Genomic DNA, 21,858 nt, shown 5'->3' with positions numbered 1-21,858 from the left:
AAAAATATTGATTTTTTACCCCAAGAAATTTTGCAGATTTTAGAATTAATTCAATTGTGTAAGTTCAGAGTAACTTTTTTTTAAATAAATCTTAAAAAATACCACAGCTCGTGAAAAATCCAAGGGAATCGAATATTTAAGGTACAATTCCAAAGCAATGCGAAGAGTTTTAAGTAGATTCCGAGGATAATTTCAAAGCATCTGCAAAAGAATTTTCAAAACAACTTTCAGTAGGATTCCAAGAGAATTTTTGAAAGAATGTAGAGTCGAGTTGTAAGATAATTTTAATCATCTTTTAAAGAAATTTGGAAGTGAATTGCATGGAAATTCTAAAGAGAATTCAATCTAATTGAAATAAAAAAAAAGAGGTTTAGTGAATTCTGAGAAAAAGCTTAAAATTCGTTTAGAATCTAAAGACGAATTTTCTGTTTTATTTTATTTTTTCGCACCGAATATCTGAGCTGTTAAAAAAAATCAAGGTACCCTCAGAGAGAATCACGAATTTAGTTTAGAAAAATTCTGAAAAGCAATCTGAAAGGAAATATTTCGAAGAAAATGCATAAGAACAACCAAATAAAATCCTCCAAAGTTTTGAGTTTTGAAGAAAAAATCTGCTGTCTTAGTAATTACTCATTCAACCTAGCGATTTCTTCAGCACAAACAAACAGACGTAACTCTTCATTCTGGATCATCGTTTGCGCATTTAACGATTGGTTTAAATGTTATCGTTTCCGCGAACTACTCACCGCAGCGCTGGCATCGGATCTCTTTGACGTTTCTATGTATATACGGTGTTTCTTGCATGCAACATTGTTTGCGAATCAGCGAGCAAGCTTGTTTTCCGCGAGAAACCCACGAGATGTCGTTACTGCAGGCCTATGTTTGGCGGTACTGTGTTTTGATGATAATTTTATTACAAGGATTTACGCATGTTTGTCTGTGTCTTCAGCATTTGGTTTTATGGATAATTTAAATGAATATTGAGCAACCGAGAAAATTTCCAAAATTCCGGGAAAATAACCGAGAAAATTGCTCATCGGGATTTACTGGCCACCATGTTCATTTCAACTCAATCTTGATTTTAATTTTAGGATCATAGAATATATATTTTTTAATTCTGTCAGCTCTTAATAATGATTCAGTTTTCCTGAGCCTATAGAAATTTGCCAGCTTCGGACTTCGAGAATTATTTACATTTTCCAGCCATAAAGAAATTTCTTATTGGTGATTCTTTACACTTGGAATTTTTACAATTTTGAGAAATTGTTGAGGGCTTTCGGCATTAGTAAAGTGTTCGAGAATGCTCGAACTGTGACTATAATATTTCCTAGAATAATTGAAACTAGATATATTCACTGCATTTTAAAAGATTAAAATTTTACACAAAATCAGAATTTTGTAATTTTTTGTTTTACATGAGTAGATTTAACGAGGTTTACTATTTTTGTAATTTTTGTCACCATGAATAAAACATGCAATCACACTAAGTTCCATTTCTCTTCTCTTCTTTATTTTCTCTCTCAATTCTTATTCACAATGAATAACGACGAAGACGATGACGATGAACAAAAAGTTTTGTTTTCCCATAGTAATTTCCATATAAACTTCAAATGGTTTGTGTCAAGTCAGTTGCTCACTAAATGAGTTCAAATTTTGGGAGGCTAATCAGGGCCCAAATTGGAACCATTTGAGCACTGCGGAGCGAAAATTTCAAATTTTGCATCAGTCTACTGATCACGCCTTCCTTCGGAAGGGAAGTAAAGCTGTTGCTCCCCTATTCATTAGTTAGTAGGGTCCAGGTGTGGGAGCTGCCTCCCTGGCGTCGGTAGCATTGGTGCTCAACACGGAAATCAATGAAAAAAGATAGTGTTTTGAAATTAAAATGTAGTGAAACAGCTTTTGAAATGAGGGTCAAAGTTTTACCGAACGTTCAGCTGTTGAAAGTTCGGTTAAAAATTAGTAATAATTTTTAAGTGGCTTGTAATTTTTAAGACTTATAGTTTACCATGTTTTCGAATATTTTTCTTCTATAAGAATTCATATTCGAGGTCAACCAGCACCGTCGAATAAATAACAAAGTGTTTGCTTAAGTCAGCGGGTCCCATTTTTTTAAAAATTCCAAGGCCTTAAATTTTGTTGTAGAACTTGATACTCGCCAAGAGGTCTTAAAAAACCCCGAAAAGCTCAGAACCATCTATATAAACTTTGGTGGTTTTTTTTAAAGTGCTAAAAATACACATCAAACACGATTTGAGAAACGCCAAAATGGCCTTAAAGTGGCCAAATGGTTAAAAACCGTAACAATGGCATTTCAATCTTAAAAATAGCCTTATAATAAAACACAACTGAAACATCCTAATATCGTAAAAATAGCATTAAAATGCCAAACTGGCTCGATAGCCTCTAAAATTACCTTTGAATTGTTGGAATGGCCCTAACCCACCAATATAACTTTAAAAAATCCATGATGGCCTTCAGGGTTGGCAAAATCATCAATCAAATGATTGTTTTCCGCTCTCATACGTTCTCAATATCACGCTCCTTTGATATTGCCAGACTATTCACAACATGTAAAAATCAAGCTGAGAGTTGGTTCGACACAAAAATTCCGTTGCACATCGTTTTCTTAGAAAGAGAAAGTATAATTTGCTTTCGCTCTTTACTCTACACCGATGGCAGACTCGAAGCTACTGTTGCCAGCACTGACGGCAGGTTTGGGTCACGTTCGGATGTAAAGCAAAAGTCATGAAACTCAAACTCACCCCGGTTTGGTTAGAATTGTAGCTGATGAGTTTTGTTAGCTTGATAATATTCATAGCTATGATATCACAGCTTGCAATACCATGCGCAGTTGCTTGCTTGTTGGTTTTTGTCTACGAAAATCAAGCGTGATCAGTATTGGTGAGATTTAATTTTTGGTATTTTCCCAACACTGATGGCCGGCTTAAATAAAACTTCCGAAATAGTTCAAAAATTTGCTAGCAAAACAGCCTTAAAACACAAAAAAAAAAACAAAACTATAAATGCAAAGACAGATTGAAAATGCCAAAGCGGTGTTAAAATGACCTTAAAAACGATATAATGGCCCTAAAAATGTCTTTCGAATAACCAAAACATCCTAGAATGTGGCTATGTTATTTCAGGATGGCCATTTTGCCCGCGGTCATTACACCAGTTCGACCAATTTTATTCAAAAGGTCTATGAAAAGATCTCGGCGAATTTCAATTAGGGTTTCTATTATGTATGGAAAAAATATAACTTAATTGGATAGATCTGAGAAATATTTAAGCGAAGTAGGGATATTGAATCTCTCCATTCAACTGATTAATGCAGTAATGCACAGAACCTTTATTAACCAGTATAAATAAATAAGTTTACCTTTTTTTCTCATAAGAAATGCACGGGAAAGTAAAGTAATTAGTTTTTATCCATACGGCACAATGTTTTGCGCACAAGGCTAAAAACAACAAAGAAATACTCATGTGCAAACGGTGGAAAATTTTTCTAAAACTTTTTAATTTCTATTCAATTAATTTTAAGATAAGAACAAGCAGCTTTATAAAGATGGATAAATATGTAATCAACCTTTCAAGTACCGGTTCTGAAATGCAATAATGTAAATAGAAGTATATTTCGGATAAAGGTTATCTAGGAAAAAAAAAATCATAAATAATTACAGCGCATTTTGCACCAAAGTAGACTCCTATGCTAAAAATAATCCTCCTTAGATCTTTTTTCGCTCAGGAACTAAAGTAAAATATAAAAAAAAATTGACTTACTAGCGGTAATAGAACTTTGAAAATTAGTAACAGGCTACAAGCGCGTTTAAAATTTTGAAGGAGCGAGTTGAGTTTTTGGTTTACGATATTCAAATGAGATTATGCACCTTGGTGAGATTTGATATTTTGATATTTTCACAACACTGACTGGCTCATTAGAATCGCTCACGTTTTACCACGCATTGTGAACATTAAGTAAGTCAGCTAACTTATAATTGATGATGAACGACTATCTGGAATGCCTTCCAGTAATCGTCATTTTGCTAGTTATATTATTTGTTTCGATTGATGTATTTAATTGGTTCTCTAAAAGTTGCACCACCGTTCAACTGGATTGTTTTTGTGACAGCAGTGATTTGTTGGGTTAAAATGAGTGACAAAGTGTATGTAGTGCACTATAACATGAAAGAGCAGATCATCATCGTGGAAGTGAACTCATTAGCCGTTCACAGTTGAAGCCACTTTGAAAATCAGAAGGAGTACTAATTATCGTTCGCAATCCAGTTCGCACTGGGTGGCAGCAGATCATGTTACGTTTGATTATTCACACGAATTGATTTGGAATCTATCAGCGGCTGACAGGATGTGTTGGAAATCAGCTATAAATTAAATTTTGTTTTTTAGCAATCCGAGACCATTTGTACACAAATGCAAAGAGTTGAACTGGCAAAAACGATTAAATGCAGCCAGTTTTGACTAAATTAGTTCTAAATAAAAGATCTTCCAATCGAATCGGTTTGCATGGCACTTTTGAGAATGCATGTTTGAAGATGAGTTTACTTACATTGCCTGAATTTTGATTTTTTTAATATTGTAAGTATACGAATAAGGGAAACACTCCTATTTTTGCGATACGTTCGAAGCGCAACAACAGAACTGTTTCCCCTTCTACCCTTTTACTAGGTGCGAAAAAAATCCCAAAATCTCAATTTATTTATTTCTGTGAATGATAAATTGTTATGGCAGGTTAGGGTAGTGTCTCTTAGCTCTTAAATTGAAATTAATTGCTTAATATACACACCACTATTTCAAAGCACAGGTAGGGGAAACCGTTCTATTGTTTCGGCGTTAGAAGCCTTATGTTCTGGATTTTCACGTCCGCTTGTATTGGAGCAATATTTGAGAGCGTGTTAGTGAAAATCATAATAAATCATAATAAATCACTGTCAAACTTATTTTGAGACATCTAATTTTATTCATTTTTTAGGTTAGCCAGAAAAAAAATACTAAACAACTTTACACGGCGTTAAACGTCACTAATCAATACAGCTCCTAACGCTTCTAACGTATCGCAACAATAGGACTGCTTCCCCATACCTCACCCAAGTATTTAAATAATTGAAACTGAACCGTGAAATCTGTAAATAACGTGTACACAGCAAATAAATCAACCATTATACATTCCTTCGTTGACATGCTGTCTCATCAAATTTTCGATAACTTTGTATGAGCAAAACACTCATCACCATTTAAATTGGGTTCCTTATTGTATGACAGACAATGTATTTGAGAAAAGCATAACTGATGAATAGATACGGTTACGGTATCGGGACTGGTTGGATAGTACCAAAACAGATTTCTTCCCAAGAAGTTGACATATATTGATTAAATAAGTTTCACAACTGATAGCACCTTTACCCCTACTCAATTTGACAGCCCAATTGACATTCCTACATTTGTTTCCATTTCTTACCCAGGCATAACAATAACGGATTGTCTTTGCATAATATTTGCTTGAATCAGATGACATCGATGTAGCGCGGAGAAAGAATATTTGCGGCTGGAGTTTTAGCTGGTATTTTTTTTATGGATTCCTTTATACCTGGATTTTGGAATAAAGATACCACTTGTGGTCAGTATTGTTACTTCCAAAGATCAGGCAGCTGGGAATTGGAAACAAATAATACCGGCTAAAACTCCATCGACATAGAACGGGGATTTTCTGTATTCACACTGACATGGGTAAAGAAAGTCAAAGAAAAGTACAACTTTATCCTGGCTGTGTACATAGGCGAATCCACAGTGCCAGAGTGAACTTTTTGATTTGCTGAATTTTTTTGCAATTTCATCCCATAAAAGTTGTTTGTCAGGGTAGTATTACCGATACCAAGTTGAACATACCTGCTACATGAATACAATATGAGGATTTTCTTTTTATCTAGAATAAGGATTAGAAGAAGAATTAGCAGCAGTTATCATTTAATCCCAACACTTTAAATTTTATTCTAAACAGATACTCGAAAAAAAAATCCGTTTCCATATTCGTGAACGAGAGCCGTGAACTACAGTTCACGGTGGATATTTTCTGTACAACTGTGGAACGGATTTTTTCCCAAGTACCTACGAATATGTCGTATTCATTGTACAGACTTCTCAGTTCAGAGTTATACACTACAGGAGTGTGCAATTAGAAGACGAAATACGTATCGCAACTATCAACAATCAACTGTCGAGGATAAGCTATCCTGGTACGGGAAATAAACGTATTTAATGCCGCTCTTTCTTTACATGACGATGAACTTTGGCTATTTCCAGTGAAGATGGTACATAGATTGATTGAAAACATAAATTAAAAAAACTCTTCAATCATTTCGACAATTTTCCGTCGTATTTTCATACTGATTACAACTGGCAGCAGATGCTCTTTTGTGACTTCTTAGAAGGCCGTCATGGGTTCTCAGAAGGCCGAGACACTAGTCATGGGAATCCGATCGTTTTTAATCTTTATTTAAACCCTTTCTTATTAAATTGAGTTTATCAATATACGTTTATCGTTGTATCGAATTAAAGTCTGTCGCAGAAATCTAAATGATTAATTTTGAACCGATATAATTCAATGAAGCATAATTCGTACCAGGAGCGTTCCCACTGAAATGTTTTGACAAGGTCATATGGTTCATATGAAAAAAAAATGTTTGAAAAACAAACAAACTAATTCATGTTTTGTTCATCAGCAGTTTTCAAACCATACGCGTCAATTAATCAAATTAAACTTTTGTTTTTCTTTAGCCGCGCTTTTGGCTACTTCCAAATAGCTTTTGTAGGTGACTAAGAACGCAGAACATAATTTTTAGCGATACAAATGAAAATAAATATTTTTGTGCCCCTTGATATTTCGTGACAGTTCTAATGGGTCCGGAAAAACCTACATGGAAAAATATATGCCATGACAATTTTATCTATAAATTGTTGGTAAAACTTTTACCAGCAAATGAGTAAAGTAATAGGATAAAGTAATCCCCTCCCCCTGTAGTACCGATAGTTTATGTCTTATTAGCTAAGGCCAAACCCCTCCCCCAGCCCATCGTCCTAGTTACGCCTATGTATATGGCCCATTCGATGTTGCTGGCAATCATTAAGTTCTTAAGTATTCCCGAGTAGCAAACTTTCATCACAATAAGTTACAGCAACTCAGATTTATGACTGAAATAAGTCGTATATAAGTTTCTACAATTGATATGTGACAAGCGTGCTACTAGGGTTGCTCTTCCAGAAATTTATTTCCGTTTTACAGTGTGATTTCAAGAAGGAGAAGGTCCACCGCAGCTGTCAAATAAACAAGGCTGTAAAGAATCGCCAGCAAATATATTTCAAGATTCTCAATGCAAACTATGTTTTTTTTTCAGAATTCAGCTCATTTTCATACTGACGGTAGAACTTTGACAGCTGCTTTAGAACTCTACGCTAGTCGGTGGACGGAATTATTTGTTTAAGATTCGCAATAAGTAAAAATTTGATTTATTTATCTGCCATTATTTAATCGTAGCCCATTTCAGTTGCAATAGATGCTTATCATCTATATCTTATTTATTATTGCCTGGCTAAGCGTTGTAATGATGAACTATCTTCGCTTTTTGAGTCCATCTACGTTAATCAACATACATCGTAACAAATAAGTACCAAGCGGTTAACACGTCCAAACTAACTTTCGTAAACCAAACAATAAAAACTGTTTTTGAACTGAATCAATATGATTTACATGCGTAACTTTGTTTTAAACTTTATTAAAATGATGTTTAGCCAATGCTAGTTCATCAAATACATGTGTATCTTGATTTGGAGCCCAAAATATGCTGCAGTATTCAAGAAGAGGCCTCACAGTACAGTATTTTGATTGTGTAAGCACAGACAAACAGACGTCACTCTTCATTGTGTATCTTCGTTCACGTAGGGGAATTTACGTATTCTCGTCAATCTAAGCAGCGTCCGAACTTCTATTAGCGATTTCTCAGCGTCACACACATACATGACAGGTTTGTTTGTTGACATTTATCTGCTGCTTGCTGTTCTACCAATTCCAATCGACAGAATTGATCAAAACGGGTTGAACATGTTTTTACAACGATCCAAACTTCTCAGGTGAGTGTGACTATTGTCGGCAGTCTCTTTTTCTTCAGCACCCTTTCCATTTGAACTGCGTGTTAACCAGCTGTTCTATTATCGGCAACTCGAAATCAGCCGTATTTTGTAGTGTGTATGTTTAATTTAAAGAAAAATATGGCATAACAGGATTGCACAGTCGTAAAAATGTAATCAGATTGAAGCTGAAAAGGTAAGGAATCGGCTTAATACATTCAGCGAAGAGTTTTGATGGGAAAATACAGTGAAATTAACGTTTCAATTTCGGTTGCCGAAAATAGTCAATGGGTGCCGAAGCCATAATTTACCCTATTTAACGGTTGATTTGAATATTATCAGTTCCGCGACCTACTCGCCGCAGCGCTGGCATCGGATCACTTTGACGTTTCTATACATTCTATGAAACTTTAATGCAATATTGTTTGCGAGTTAGCGAGCAAGCTTCTTTTCCGCGAGAAACCCAAGAGATGTCGTTACTGAGGTCCTATGTTTTGAGATATTATGTTTTCAAGAAAAACTTTTTCACAGAGTTACGTCTGTTTGTCTGTGGTGTAAGGATCATTGAAGCAAACTAAATCTTTTGATAATCCCGAGCATGTTGCTTGCTTTATAGATAATGTTAATATAGTGATCAAGAAACGCATGGTTAGAGTCGAGTGTAATACCTAAGCCTCTAACTTGATAAGATATTTCAACCGTTTTTACTCCGGCGAACAGGTTCATGCTGCTGCACGCTACAGAAATAGGAATAGTGTTACCCAATGTTATAATTTCTGCTTCAGTTAGTATCCGGAAGTAAGAAATCATCTTTATCTCGAGCTTGGTTTGACGCACAAAAAATGTTGAGTTCTCAAAATTTAGGTTTTTTTTAATTATTTCTTTAAAAAATACCCAAAACATATTCCGATGAAATTCCCACCATCAGATGTTGCAACCTCAGTGTTCAGACGCTGCTAGTCAACCTCAGTGTTCAGTTTGTTCCAACATCTGGACATATTTGCGGCATACAAAACACCTTAAAAGAGTTGTGTTATCTTACTGCTAAAAAATATGATCAAATATGTTTTGTATTAAATTTATATTTTCAGAGGCGATTGCAACATTTAAATGATTTCCGGATTTATACAATTTTTGATTTAATTGCCTTGATTTAAATGACTGGGACAAAAGAAGAATTTCCGAAATATGTACTAAAATAGAGAATACCATTCTTAACCATGAAACACTTGTACTATTAATAGAAATAATGTTCACAAGTAAAAACTATTAGCGATTTCTTGAATTTTCCCGAAATTTTGGAAATTTTCCCGATTATTATTAATGTATTAAAATACATCATAAAACTGAATAAGATTGAGCTGAGAAGATAATAGCATTTATAATTTGGTTTTACATTCATCAAATTTTTCTTACTGTCGACAGAAGCAGACCACTCTCGATGTGTGTCACGCGATCGTCTGTTTACTCGGCAGCAATCATTGTGTGGTCCTCCTCATTGTTCTTCATTAGTAGTTCTTTCGGTCGATGCGTCGTCGACTTTGGAAAGCAACCGTTTCGTGATGAATGTGTGAGTGATGACCACGTTTTGCGTCCATTGTTATAATGGAAGCACTCTGCCCCCCGTTGGCGATACTGTCATATAATCAAACCACTGGATGTAGCTCCCGTTCTGAAAGACGAGGCTTATTGGATAGCGGAAGATAAAGTCGTACCTTATGAATATAGTTTTATCACAGACAAAGTTTTATTATACATATTTTGTATAGTGAACAAGAATCCTAGGCTCTGTTAAGTTAATTCAATTGAGTCTTATCAGTTAAATCAATAATTTTAAAAAAATGTCTTACTACCTTCACCCAAAACTATGTGCAGGATTTTATAGGATTGTTCTTAAACATTCCCTTTAAATTCAGTATTCAATGATGAACCATCCCACGTCTGAAAGTATTTTCAATAAAGAAATCTAATTTAAGAATCTTTAGATTCAGTTCCCTTCACATAGATGAAATTTCGGCTTCGGCAATACCTTAACCTATTATCATCAGGGGGTAAACAAAGTTCTAGAGCACTCACATTTGACCAATAGATGCTCTGAAACATAATGTATCCACATGCCAAAATTGAGCTCTCAAGGACGTTGTTTACCCCCCTGACGATAATAGGTTCAGGTTTTCCCGAAGTCGTCATTTTCCCAACCTTTTTTCAGCATTCTTATAAAATTAATTTAGGAATATCTCTAGGAATCCCTTGAACGTTTCATCACAGACAAACAGACATAACACTCATAAGTTGTTCATCGAACAAGCATTTAACGGTCAATTTGAAAGTATCTCAGTTGGCAGTACTGCCACCTGTGGAGCGCATAGTAAATTCCCTTGCGTTTGACGTTTACTCTAAGACTAGTAGGTCCCGAAGAAAAGTGCTCAACTTTTTGGCTCAGCTCTGGTACTATCTTCGGTCCCAAGCTTGTCGAATCACCCCTCGAAACATAGGAAAAACCAATAACCCCTCATTTTATCTGTCAAACTTTCATAGCGAATCAAAACAAACATTGCGTAGTACTAGAATTTTGACTAGAATGGGATACGTTAATTGATTTGCTTGGGACCAATAGGCTAGTCAAGTAGTGAGCCAGTTTATAATCGTTAGTTTCGTATTGATTGTTGCTACCGCCATCTGTTCAGCGTACTACCCACCACAGTGTACTCAACAATGGCGGTAATGTTTTAGCGAGAGATGAGAATATTCAATGTGTTATGTCTGTTTGTCTGTGGTTTTATCATACCAATACAGAAATTCTCTTCAAAATTCGTCCTAAGATTCTTTATCAATTTTAATATTATTTCTCTCTAAGAATTCACTGAAACTTTTAATTTTTTTTAATTCGCTTGAATTTTCCTTAGAACTCTCAAACAATTCACCTCAGTCTTAAATTCACTTAGAATTCTCTTTAAAATTCTCAAAAAACTCTTTTTGAGTTGCGCTTGGAAATATCCCCGCAATTCCCTTAAAACTGCTCGCAAAATTCTTTTGGAACAATACCCTCAAAATCCTATTCGCTTATTATTGGTCACAAATCCTGGATTCTTCTTCACAATCGTCATGAGACATCAGACACCGATTTTACTCTGAACCTTAAAAATTGAGTGGGACTGGTAGACATTTCTCTCGTAGAGTTCTTCACGAAACTCCCTTCGGCATTTATTCTGATATACTTTGGTGTCATCTCTGTAATTAATTCTTATGTCTTTTCAAAATTGGTAGAATTAATTTATTAGGTCTTCTATGTGAATTTTTTCTGAAAATCTTATTTGTTTTTCTAAAAGTGGTTTCGATTTGTTTTTCTAAAAGTGATTTTTTCCACAGTGGTTTCGAATTCACGGCTCTCTCCAGGTTTTTTTTTTCGATTTCCCAGTTCACTGGCTACCCTGGTAGACTCATTTGTGGCAATTCCAGAGCCCTTTTCCTCTCGTAGACTTTTAGACATACAACATTTCGAATATTTAAATGGATCGTAGAGTTTGGTATAGGGTATAGGGGAGAGATCTACAGTTTCCTACCACATGTTTTTTAGTAGGGTGCAAGAATTTAGAGACAAATTACTTGTTGTACCAGCTAATTTTGTGACGATCTTATTTGAATGTCGTTTTTCATTGAAATGAAATCATTTAAAATTACTAAATAATAGTATTTAAAAATCCTCCCCATATTTTCAAGGGTGACAAACAGTTAAGGACATGGATGATTCTTGATAGAATCCAAAAATAGCCGCTGATATGGTAGATTATCCTTGGATAAACAGCCAAGATAGCGACCGATTATGGCTTCTATCAATCTTGTCTTTACTGCGAAGATATCATAGTAAAGGTATACCCATTGCTAAAATTGGATACTTCAACAAGCATCATCATCGATTCTCGGGAAGGAGCAAACCCTAGATAAGGAAAAAAGTACATTTTCTGCTAAACCATTGAGTTTGATACTGCATAAGCCAATCATTAGTTGAAAGCTCTTACTCACGCTAATCGAAATTAGAGTGGTCCCTAAGGTTAGTGGGTACAACGTTTCAACGTTTTTGTAAGAGAAACCCACACAATGTTAAACAAAGTTGTAGAACAGTTTATTCTAAGCAACTTTGCTGAAGAAATACATTTTTTATTTATAATAGTTCACCTTATATACTGGTTTTTAATATGGTACTTAATCTTCTTCTTCTCCTCCACAATTCAAGCCTATTGCTTATCGCATATTAGCTTATTGCGTGCTCTCAACTTAGTGTTCTTGATGCACTTCCATAGTTATTAATTGAGAGCTTTCGATGCCTGTACCATTTTTGCAATAGTATAAGTACAATCATACTCTATGCCCAGGAAAATCGAGAAAATTTCCATACCGAAAAATTCCTAGACCGGACAGGGAACCCAGTCATCTTCAGTATTATCTTGCTTTGTAGCTGCACCTTTACCAACTGCTTATAAGGGCCTCCCTTAGCTCAGATTAATGTGATCCCCAAAAAATCAGTTTCTTAAAATTACAATTCATACCTTGAGCTTTCGCTAATTATGGATTTATATTTAAATTCATCACATATTATCATCAATTTATAAATTTAAAATAAAAAATCAGTTACCATTGATCAAAAAAAAAAATACTGATGAAGACTGCACATTGTAGTTGAAATATGCATCTGTCATCGATGCAAACCACTAAGTAGAATTTAATGGAAAATAATCACACTTTTTGCTCTTGTGAGTATTTTACCAGCAACCCAATTCATAACTTTCAGAATAAGTTAAATAAGGACTTCTTGGCCCTTCCTATTCGGAAGCTAAACCACTGTATCCTCTACCTTCAGAGCATGTTGTAGCTATTTAACACATGCTGACAGCTTAACGAAGCGCAGTACGATGTAGCTTGACAGAATTAATTTTGGGAAGACTTTATAATATGCTCGTTATGTATCATCTGAGCACCCGACTGACTTGGAGCCAATGATGGACTTTTTCCTCTCCATAGCTTTACAACGGTGGCACCTTTATTTTCGGAAAGGTAACTTTCCACCATCGGTTTCCCCGAATTTAGTCTCTAAATATGTTTTCTTTTGCCAGTATCTTCAAGCTTTCTGAACCGTTTATCGAAACAGCAAAAAAAAATTTATAAATAACATGAAACATGGAAGGCGAGTTGCCCAGCAGCTGTTTATTAGATAAAATAATTAGCCCCAAGAGTCTACTGTTGCACGGCAATCAAAGGAGTGACAGAAAGCGTAGAGGTAGCGGAAAAAGTTTTCTTGGTAATGAAAGTTAATATTTTATTTGCGTCTCAGCGTCGAACATCAAGTATACTTATATGTCTGTCCTAACTGCAAATTGAATAGGTTTCTGTTATCACCGTCTACCACAATTTCCATTCTGCATCGCTTTCTAAGAAATTTCTTTTTCCTTTGACATTTTTCAGACTAAACACTTCGATGGATTCGTTCGCACATTCCTGTACACATTTACTCACAGTGAATCAGCAAATAAATCAATACCATTCCCTGACGTATTCAACGACAACGAGGGTTAATAAGTAGACAACCCTCTAAGCAGGAGTTTGTTACGTTTTTTTTTTGTTTAGTGAGTATCTTTTGCTGCAGTTGTAGCAGAAGCAGCAGCAGTCCATAAGGGAAGCGTGTTAGCCGGTGTGCTCCCACGTGACGGAAGCAGCATGGAATGGCTGCTAGCCAATCCGCAGATCAACAGCACGTTCGGTTCGCTAGGTTCCTACGTGGATGATGTCTACCTGGTCAACGACGATTGTTTGAGGACTCTAGAGGAAATAATCTGCAAGCTGGCCGTTGAGGATACAGCTCTGAGAACGTTTCGTCGAGCGATCGGGTTTGGTCAGAATGTCAAGAACGACATAGTCCCCCTGTTGGTCAATGCCAAGGATTCAAAGATTATCGATACAACGATTCGGTTGTTGGTTAACCTGACAGTGCCGGTCGAATGTTTGCTGCCAGTAGAGTCGATCTCAAGATCGGAAATCGGACGGCACACGGTCTTTGAGTTGAACAAGCTGTTGATTACCAGTAAGGAAGCGTTTGTGGAATGGAACAACACAAAGGCTGTGATTGATCATATGAAAAGTATACTGGAAAAGGACTCTAAGCTCTCGATACAGAATTGCGACAGCATCAATAATTGTTTGCTTTTGTTAAGAAACATCTTACACGTTCCTGAAGGGAACGCAGCTGGTGGACCAGGTCCACATCCATACCCAAGCTCTAGCCATAACACATCGTTTCAAAATCAGATAATATGGAACCTGTTTACGCAAAGCGTCGACAAACTGCTAATTTATCTCATGTCATGTCCCCAGCGAGCATACTGGGCCGTTACAATGGCTCAGTTGGTTGCACTGATGTACAAAGACCAGCACATCAGTACACTGCAAAAGCTCTTGAATATCTGGTTTGAATCAACCATGACGGAGAGTTCGGATGATAACGAAAGTAATACATCTCCACCACAGCAATGTAGTGGAGATTCGAGCCCCATGCTTACTTCGGATCCCACTTCGGACTCTTCTGACAATGGTAATTATCGAGAAATGTTTTTATTTTACGATGACACTGATAGAGATTCATTGACAGGAAGTGGCAAAATGCCATCGTCGATCAGCAATACCCCAGAGGAAACCGACCAGGTTACCAGAAAAGGTACCGAGTTCCCAACTCAGACTATCCTAGCCAGGGCAATCAAATCCCATCAAATGTACCACCAGTCGATGAAAGCCGGACACGAAAACAGTTGTTCTGCGAAACAGCCATGGACTAACTCCACTTCTACTCAAGACGCAGCAAAGCCGCCATCATCGATCAACGAGTCTAATGAAGTCAAAAAATGTTCCGTAAGTTCTAGCATATCCATATCCATATAACATATGGCATACCTACTTTCCAATCATCATTACAGATACAATCGGAGAAGAACCCTTCCCCGTTAGCATGCCCCAATCTGCAGAGCAAAACTCTGGATTCTGCGACGACAGCAAAACCTACAACCACAGTCGTTGCCAAATCTCCCCTTAGTCCTCCAGATTCCCCTTCTTCAAATTCCGACGCAAAGTCTCCACCTGCTCATGGCACAAAAAACCAAAGTCAAGTATCACTGTCTGAAAACTCGGATTGTGGCTACGGGACCCAAGTGGAGAAGGAATCCATATCAACGTCCAGTAATGAAGACGATGGCCCCAATCCGAAACCCATTCATCAGAAGCCACCTCCAAATCAGAAGCAGCGTTTCAACGCAGCCAACAAGCAGCGGCATCCTGTTGGCATACAGAACAAGAAGGAGCTTCGCCGAAAAAAGTTGGTCAAGCGAAGCAAGAGTAACATGTACGTACAAATCACCTGAATGTCTTTATTTGTGTAGAACAATTTATCATGTCTCTAAATAGTATCAACATGAAGGGCCTGATGCATCATGCCCCGAGCGATGATGATATCTCTCATATTTTGAAGGAATTTACAGTGGACTTCTTGCTCAAAGGGTACGGCTGCCTCGTACAGGAGCTGCACACACAACTGCTGTCCGATCTGGTGAGTAGATGGGACGCTGTTCAAACATTTTCAATCTGAATCTTCAATCCATAATACAATTTCCAATTTCCTCCCCCGAACGCAGCAAGTACAAATCGATACGTCTCATTTCTTCTGGCTTGTGACGTACTTTTTGAAATTTGCCGCCCAACTGGAGCTGGACATGGAGCATGTTAACGGTGTGCTGTCGTTCGAAATCGTCAGCTATTTGACCTACGAAGGCGTGATGCTGTGCGAACAGCTGGAACAGCTGAGTCGGGAGCCCCACACCGATCTGATGCCGTGCCTGAGAAGGATTCATTTGGTGAGTGGTTGTTGTGTGGTTTGTGTATAACAGAGCAGTTACGCCGATCCGGTCCCGATATTGAGGGGGGGGGGGGGGGAATTAGGTGTTTTTGGTATTCGTAGACTTCCAGCTAGTTCAAAAGTACTTTAGAAACAAAGTTTGGAATCTGATTTTCTCCATAACTTGAGATTCTGGAAATGTTATGTGCTCCTATTGTCTCTAATGTTTCCATGCCAGCGAGATTATCTAAACCATGTTGGTCTTTTTATATATCAAACCATGTCAGTGGTTACTTAGTTACTCTGTGACCAGTAGTTTTTCTTTTGTAGTAAGAAGGACACAACGATGGGCTACTAAAAAGTTAAATACTCTTAAACTTCTATTTCTATTTCTAATTCTTTTTCCTTAAAAGCTTTTAAAAGCAACCAAGCATACTTAGGATAGGGAAAATGGATGTAATGTCGGCCTAAATGCCCCTAATTTGGGCCCATACATAAATTCAGCAATCGAATGAATTTTCAATAGCGACCAAAAATATCCATTAGTACCGTCCCAATGATGCGTTCATCTAGATAAAATTTATAAATAACAGATTTTTAACGATGGACCCAATCTTAGATCCATATGCCAACATTAGAGCTATTTCCCCTACTATTTTTTCTATTGTCCAGCGCTACGCTCAACTAGCTAAAAAAACAAGCTGCTGACCAATGGGGGCCCTAAACAAATTAACGAAAGTTCAACAAGTGTAGGTGCCTTTGGTGTACAGTGCTTACAGATGGCAACAGATGATTGCAATTAGCTTTCGCTCAAACAAGAGTAGATGTCACATCTTTCAGATGTATCTTGATGGCAGATTTAATTTCCCGTGACAGAAGTTGTTTGTGGGATTTCGCAACCCATGAGAAACGAAACTTGTTTAATTAACTTGCCACAGATGGGCCTGTCGAACACCAACTGCAGCTGATGATATTTCATTAACGTTGATTGATGATACAATCAAACCTTCGAACATTCAATTTTGGTTTTCCAATTTAGAAAACTTAAATGGAATGATTTGTACAGTATCGATTGTGATGTTATATTGGCGCCAGGACGAATGAGCAATTTAAAAATTCACAAGAACTTGTTTTTAATGGTAGTTTGACGGTTTGATCCTTGAAGAAAATTTTATGTTGATGTAAAATGTAACTTTTAGTTATAATATATCGATTAGGATTAGGATTCACATGCAAATGTGAAATTTACCTCCATCTTCTGATGGATTATTCTGAATTTCGGTTTTTTGTAAATTATCATGTTGAAGGGTTGGCACAGTTTTCCTTCTTCGATGCATCTGATTCCTGCAATATGGCAAATTAGTTTTCCCGCTCAGTCATGGAAAAGTTGTCTAAGCCCTTCTAGCGAAGTTTAAGCGTTTCTACTCGAATAGCGAACATATTTTTCAAAACATCATTAATGGGAGCGTTTCATCTCTTGCATACAAAGATTATTACCCATTAGAAGTGCCTCTCGTTATTCTTGTGCTGAATTCTTTTCTCCATTCGTCGTATCATTCACAGGTCGTAACAGCCATCCGAGAGTTTCTGCAAGCACTTGATACTTACAAAAAAAGCACCCACCTTACAAAGGTAAGTAAACCGGGCTTGAGCGGTTGGTTTCTAAAGGCAAATAGTTGAATTTTTTTTCTTGTGCATCGATTTTGTAGGAGGATAGCGAGAAGCTTGCTCTACTGCAGATTCAGATAAGCCGTACAGAGGATTTGAAGTGTTTATTCGTGCTCCTGCTGCGATGCTACAATCCGAGCGTACAGAGCCGACAGTACCTGCAGGACTTGATAGTGACAAACCACATCCTTCTGCTGCTGTTGGATAATGCGGGGGATACCGAAAACGGCAGCGCCGGGGGCATGTTGACTCATATTAAGCAGTAAGTGAAACGTTAAACATTATACTGAAGGGCAAACAGTTGAAAACCGATTGATTACAGGTTTGCAACGGTCGAAATTATGCATCAATATGGGCTACTGTTGGAAGATTTCCGCGATAACGGAGCTTTCGTTAATGATTGCATCTTCACCATGATGCACCACGTGGGTGGCGATTTGGGACAGATCAATGTACTGTTTCAACCAAGCATACTTAAGACTTATTCGCAAATTTGGGAAACGGAATATGAAATATGCGATGTAAGTAGCTTCAAATTAGATTTACCTAAATATTATAATGGACTAATGGTAACTATCCAAATTCAGGATTGGTCGGATCTTATCGAGTACGTAATTCACAAATTCATCAACACACCCCAACCCAGTCCGCTGGCATTGACGAACACCATACCAGAGATCAGCACTCAGCTGATGTCAGCAAATCTGCTAAGCCCATGGACCCAGGAAGAGCAGAACTCGCTTCAATGGTACTACGTGCAGTGCAAGCAGAGTAAATGCTTGGTGGCAGATATATGGAAGCTATTTCAGGAGAATGGAAACCTACAGAAGACACGTGTTTCGATTATCGAGCAACTGTGGGAACAGGATATCATTACACTAACGCAATACGACGATTTGATGAAGGTGGAGAACCCAGACTACGAACGAAACTTACAGACGCCAGCGCTGTCCGTTGCATCGGGAAATTCCGGTAAACGGGATAGTGAGAATAGGACTTCTTCGATGGCTGTCGACGATATTCAGGTACGTTAGTCTATATCAATCAAGAAACACATAACTGAATATCCAACTCTGACTTAACAGGTTTTACGAGACCGTTTATTGAAAGAAAACAAGGGCAATATGATAGTCTGGTTGCAGAAAAGCTTACTGGACTGTTGCTACGTAAAGCTGAATCTTCTCGGAGGCACTTTGGAAGATTCAATCGATGTGAACGAACAGGACAACGTAGTCAAGATGGAACCAGTTTCCTATCACTGCATTTGTAAGCTCTTCATATTTTTCGAGCCGGCTTGTTCTAAGATATTTATTGATTTTGCAGTGAAAAAGAAATCAATCCCAGTGGTCCCGTGGAATCAAGAGCATCTAACCGTTCTTTCATATCAGCCATTTGTGTTACTACTGCACAAGCTTGGGTTCCATCTGGCGGCCGATGCCAAAAAAATGTTTGTGCGAATCCCCGAGTTCTGGACTGCTGATATCCTGTACAACATTGCCCTCAAGTTGGGACCGTTGGAAGAATGTAAAATGACTGAAAAATATAGCCTCTTTTTATCAATATAATGGATGATATTCTCTTTCAGCGATCATCAAGTTCGACCTGAAGTATCTCAAGGCTGCGCTGTCTCTGGAGAAACTAGCAAATACCGATGTGTATCCAATGTCGGAAATCAGCCTTGATAGCATCAACACCCTATCCAGGTCGAATAAGTCAAATTCTGTTGGCAGGTTAATTTTTATTTTATTACTCTACATTGGTTTATCACACTTTCATTTTATTCGGTTGGTGTTTGTATTTTTTGTGCTTTTCGTGGCGCTTGATTTGATTACGGTTTGAGTTGTACAATACGTTTGTTGAAAAACAAATAAGATTCATTAAAGTAACAATTCCTTGGTATTGAAAGCCATAGAAATCTTTAAAATGCACAAAATCTATCGTCAAACGGTGTGTGGCCATTGATGCATTGGATGTTGAGTTTGGCGGTAGATTTGATCCCAAATGGCTTTACCGGTATTGACAGTTCAGCCAAATCCAGGTACAGTAAATCTTCAAATTGAGCGTTCAGCTGTCCTACGATCACAATTTAAAAAGATGAAATCTAAATGTATGGCTACTGGTTCATCAAACATTGATCAGTTATCAGAATAGTGTTGGGCTTATTTGGATTACTGTGTAAACATTGAGAACCATTTTAGAAACACGCCTTTTCTAAAAAAAAACTGCATTTTGTTGAAATACACTGCACCAAGCTTTTAGAAATCTTGCTAATTTTTAGTCATTATAAAGTTCATCCATCTGCGGCTAATTTGACTAAAATCCGTCCACAATGATTTTTTTAAATCGCATGTTTTTGCTAAAAATACTCTAATTGTATTGGCGCTGCCAATAAAGTCCAAAACTACACCAATAAATAAGTATTTTTTAAGTTGTTCAAACAAACGCCTTTATTACAAAAATCTATCTATTCAAAGTGTTTCAAAAAATTGTCCATTCAGATGTATGCCCAATTTAGCGGTACGTAACTCGCTTTTGTCATTGCCATTTAGATTGCAACAAGCAACAATTCAATTCCATCGAATCGAGTGCATTTATTATATTTTTTATTTTGCGCTTTAGAGCATTTTTCTACTTTGGTTAATGAGTTTCGCTACAAAATGTGTCACAATTGAACTGTTAGCTAATGAACTATTTTGTTTTTACTTTTCAATAGATTTGCTCCGGATGTTAGCTCCGACTGGTTAAACGTTGTGATGAGGAACAAGAGTGTAGAAAGGTGAGTAGTGTATTGATGAAAAATGGAATTTGGTTTTGCAGATTGGGTGCATCCTCTTGCTTCACAAGAGGGCCAACCGCCTTCGAACGTATATGGGTGGAAAATCGAGCTAAAAATGTATGGGGAAATTAACTTTAAGCTTTAAAATTAAATAATTATGCACTGTATTCGGTGTATTATTTCTTTATAAAATCGCTATTAATACAAAGAAAATATTTAGAAATTTGCGTATAGAAAAAGCAGAACTTATAGAACAGTTTAAGATTTTCCGAAAATATCGGTTTTGTAAAATTGGTTTATCGACCATTGCTTTAGTGAGGTGATCTCTGTCAGATTTGACAATGAAATGTTGGGTTTTGATATAATTTTCACCGTACCGAGCGCAACCCATGCTTCACCTCGATTTTATGAACAGAAAAATAAATGTTTCTACCTATGATTAGCTCTAGATCACTTACCTTGCCATGTGCATTATTTTATTCAATAAAAAGTCATAAATTGTTCTTGTTTTATTTAAGAAACATCACCGCTTCTTGATTCCAAATGCGTCTTATGACTTTCAATTACGTGCTCGACGTGATGAACTAGCCTACGGCAAAAAATCACGATATTTAAAGTAAAAATCCATCCTGAAGCATTGAAACGCCATGGGATTTCCATCGTTGTACAAAAGCAGGTAGGAAAGATGGATTAGCTATTTCTTTAAATAAGAAAATCGGTTTAAATATTTATAGACATTCCCAAGCAACATAGAAGTTTTATCAAAGTTTGAAGGCATTCTTCAAGGTTAATTCATGGACTTCAAGAGCATAAAAAAATCGTTCAATTTTGTATTTAATGCTCACTCACCTGCATACAACATCAGAAATAGAGGTGGGCAAAACAGCTCATCTGGCTGAGTGGATAGAACCCATCCAGCTCACTAAAGTGAGTCGATTCTTTTGAACAGCTCTTCAGCTCATATTGAAATAATAGAAATTATGACACAAATTCATAATCGGAAAATTAACTAGTGGTTTTAGTGCTTAAAATTGCATAAAATCGTAAAAGTAGTCTAAACCAATAAATCCGTACTTTACAACATGGCTTCACTTTTCAATGGAAAACGCTACTAACGCAACAACTGATCAACCATCGCGTAAACCAAAATGTGCCAACAACATAGCAGTAAAACAAAAAATGTATGCGAGAGAGCTACACCTATGTCACACGCGATGATATGATTGTCAACGTGGCACACGATGTTACGCCTGTTCAATCCAGTCTAAATTCAAATTTTATTTCTGATGTTAATTTTCCAGCAGAATTTCTCTCACTATTCTCGGCATCAGCTCCAGATCATCAGCTCAGATACGGATCCGAAGCTGAATCGTGAAGAATGGAGAGAGAAAAAAATATCCGAAGA

General features: G+C 37.0%; 1 protein-coding gene across 2 annotated transcripts in view; it reads left to right on the top strand.

Annotated features, from left to right (window-relative positions):
- Window positions 1-21,858, top strand: part of tim (timeless) — a 67,218-nt gene that overhangs the window by 20,456 nt on the left and 24,904 nt on the right. For both annotated transcript variants that reach the window (XM_065222177.1, XM_065222170.1), the window contains exons 2-14: window positions 13,597-14,719; window positions 14,777-15,033; window positions 15,099-15,520; window positions 15,583-15,724; window positions 15,810-16,028; window positions 17,573-17,641; window positions 17,719-17,939; window positions 18,000-18,198; window positions 18,265-18,702; window positions 18,763-18,943; window positions 19,001-19,201; window positions 19,263-19,407; window positions 20,391-20,453. In XM_065222177.1, coding sequence (XP_065078249.1) covers window positions 13,849-14,719; window positions 14,777-15,033; window positions 15,099-15,520; window positions 15,583-15,724; window positions 15,810-16,028; window positions 17,573-17,641; window positions 17,719-17,939; window positions 18,000-18,198; window positions 18,265-18,702; window positions 18,763-18,943; window positions 19,001-19,201; window positions 19,263-19,407; window positions 20,391-20,453 — 3,428 coding nt within the window. In that variant the 5' untranslated portion in view covers window positions 13,597-13,848. The remainder of the gene's footprint in view (window positions 1-13,596; window positions 14,720-14,776; window positions 15,034-15,098; window positions 15,521-15,582; window positions 15,725-15,809; window positions 16,029-17,572; window positions 17,642-17,718; window positions 17,940-17,999; window positions 18,199-18,264; window positions 18,703-18,762; window positions 18,944-19,000; window positions 19,202-19,262; window positions 19,408-20,390; window positions 20,454-21,858) is intronic.

The sequence above is a fragment of the Ochlerotatus camptorhynchus genome, unplaced genomic scaffold (assembly GCF_037179485.1).
Source record: "Ochlerotatus camptorhynchus isolate MF236.1 unplaced genomic scaffold, CSIRO-AGI_Acam_v1.1 ptg000014l, whole genome shotgun sequence".
Taxonomy (NCBI): domain Eukaryota; kingdom Metazoa; phylum Arthropoda; class Insecta; order Diptera; family Culicidae; genus Ochlerotatus; species Ochlerotatus camptorhynchus.
The sequence above is the reverse complement of the archived record's forward strand: the minus strand, read 5'-3'. Positions and strand labels throughout refer to the sequence as shown.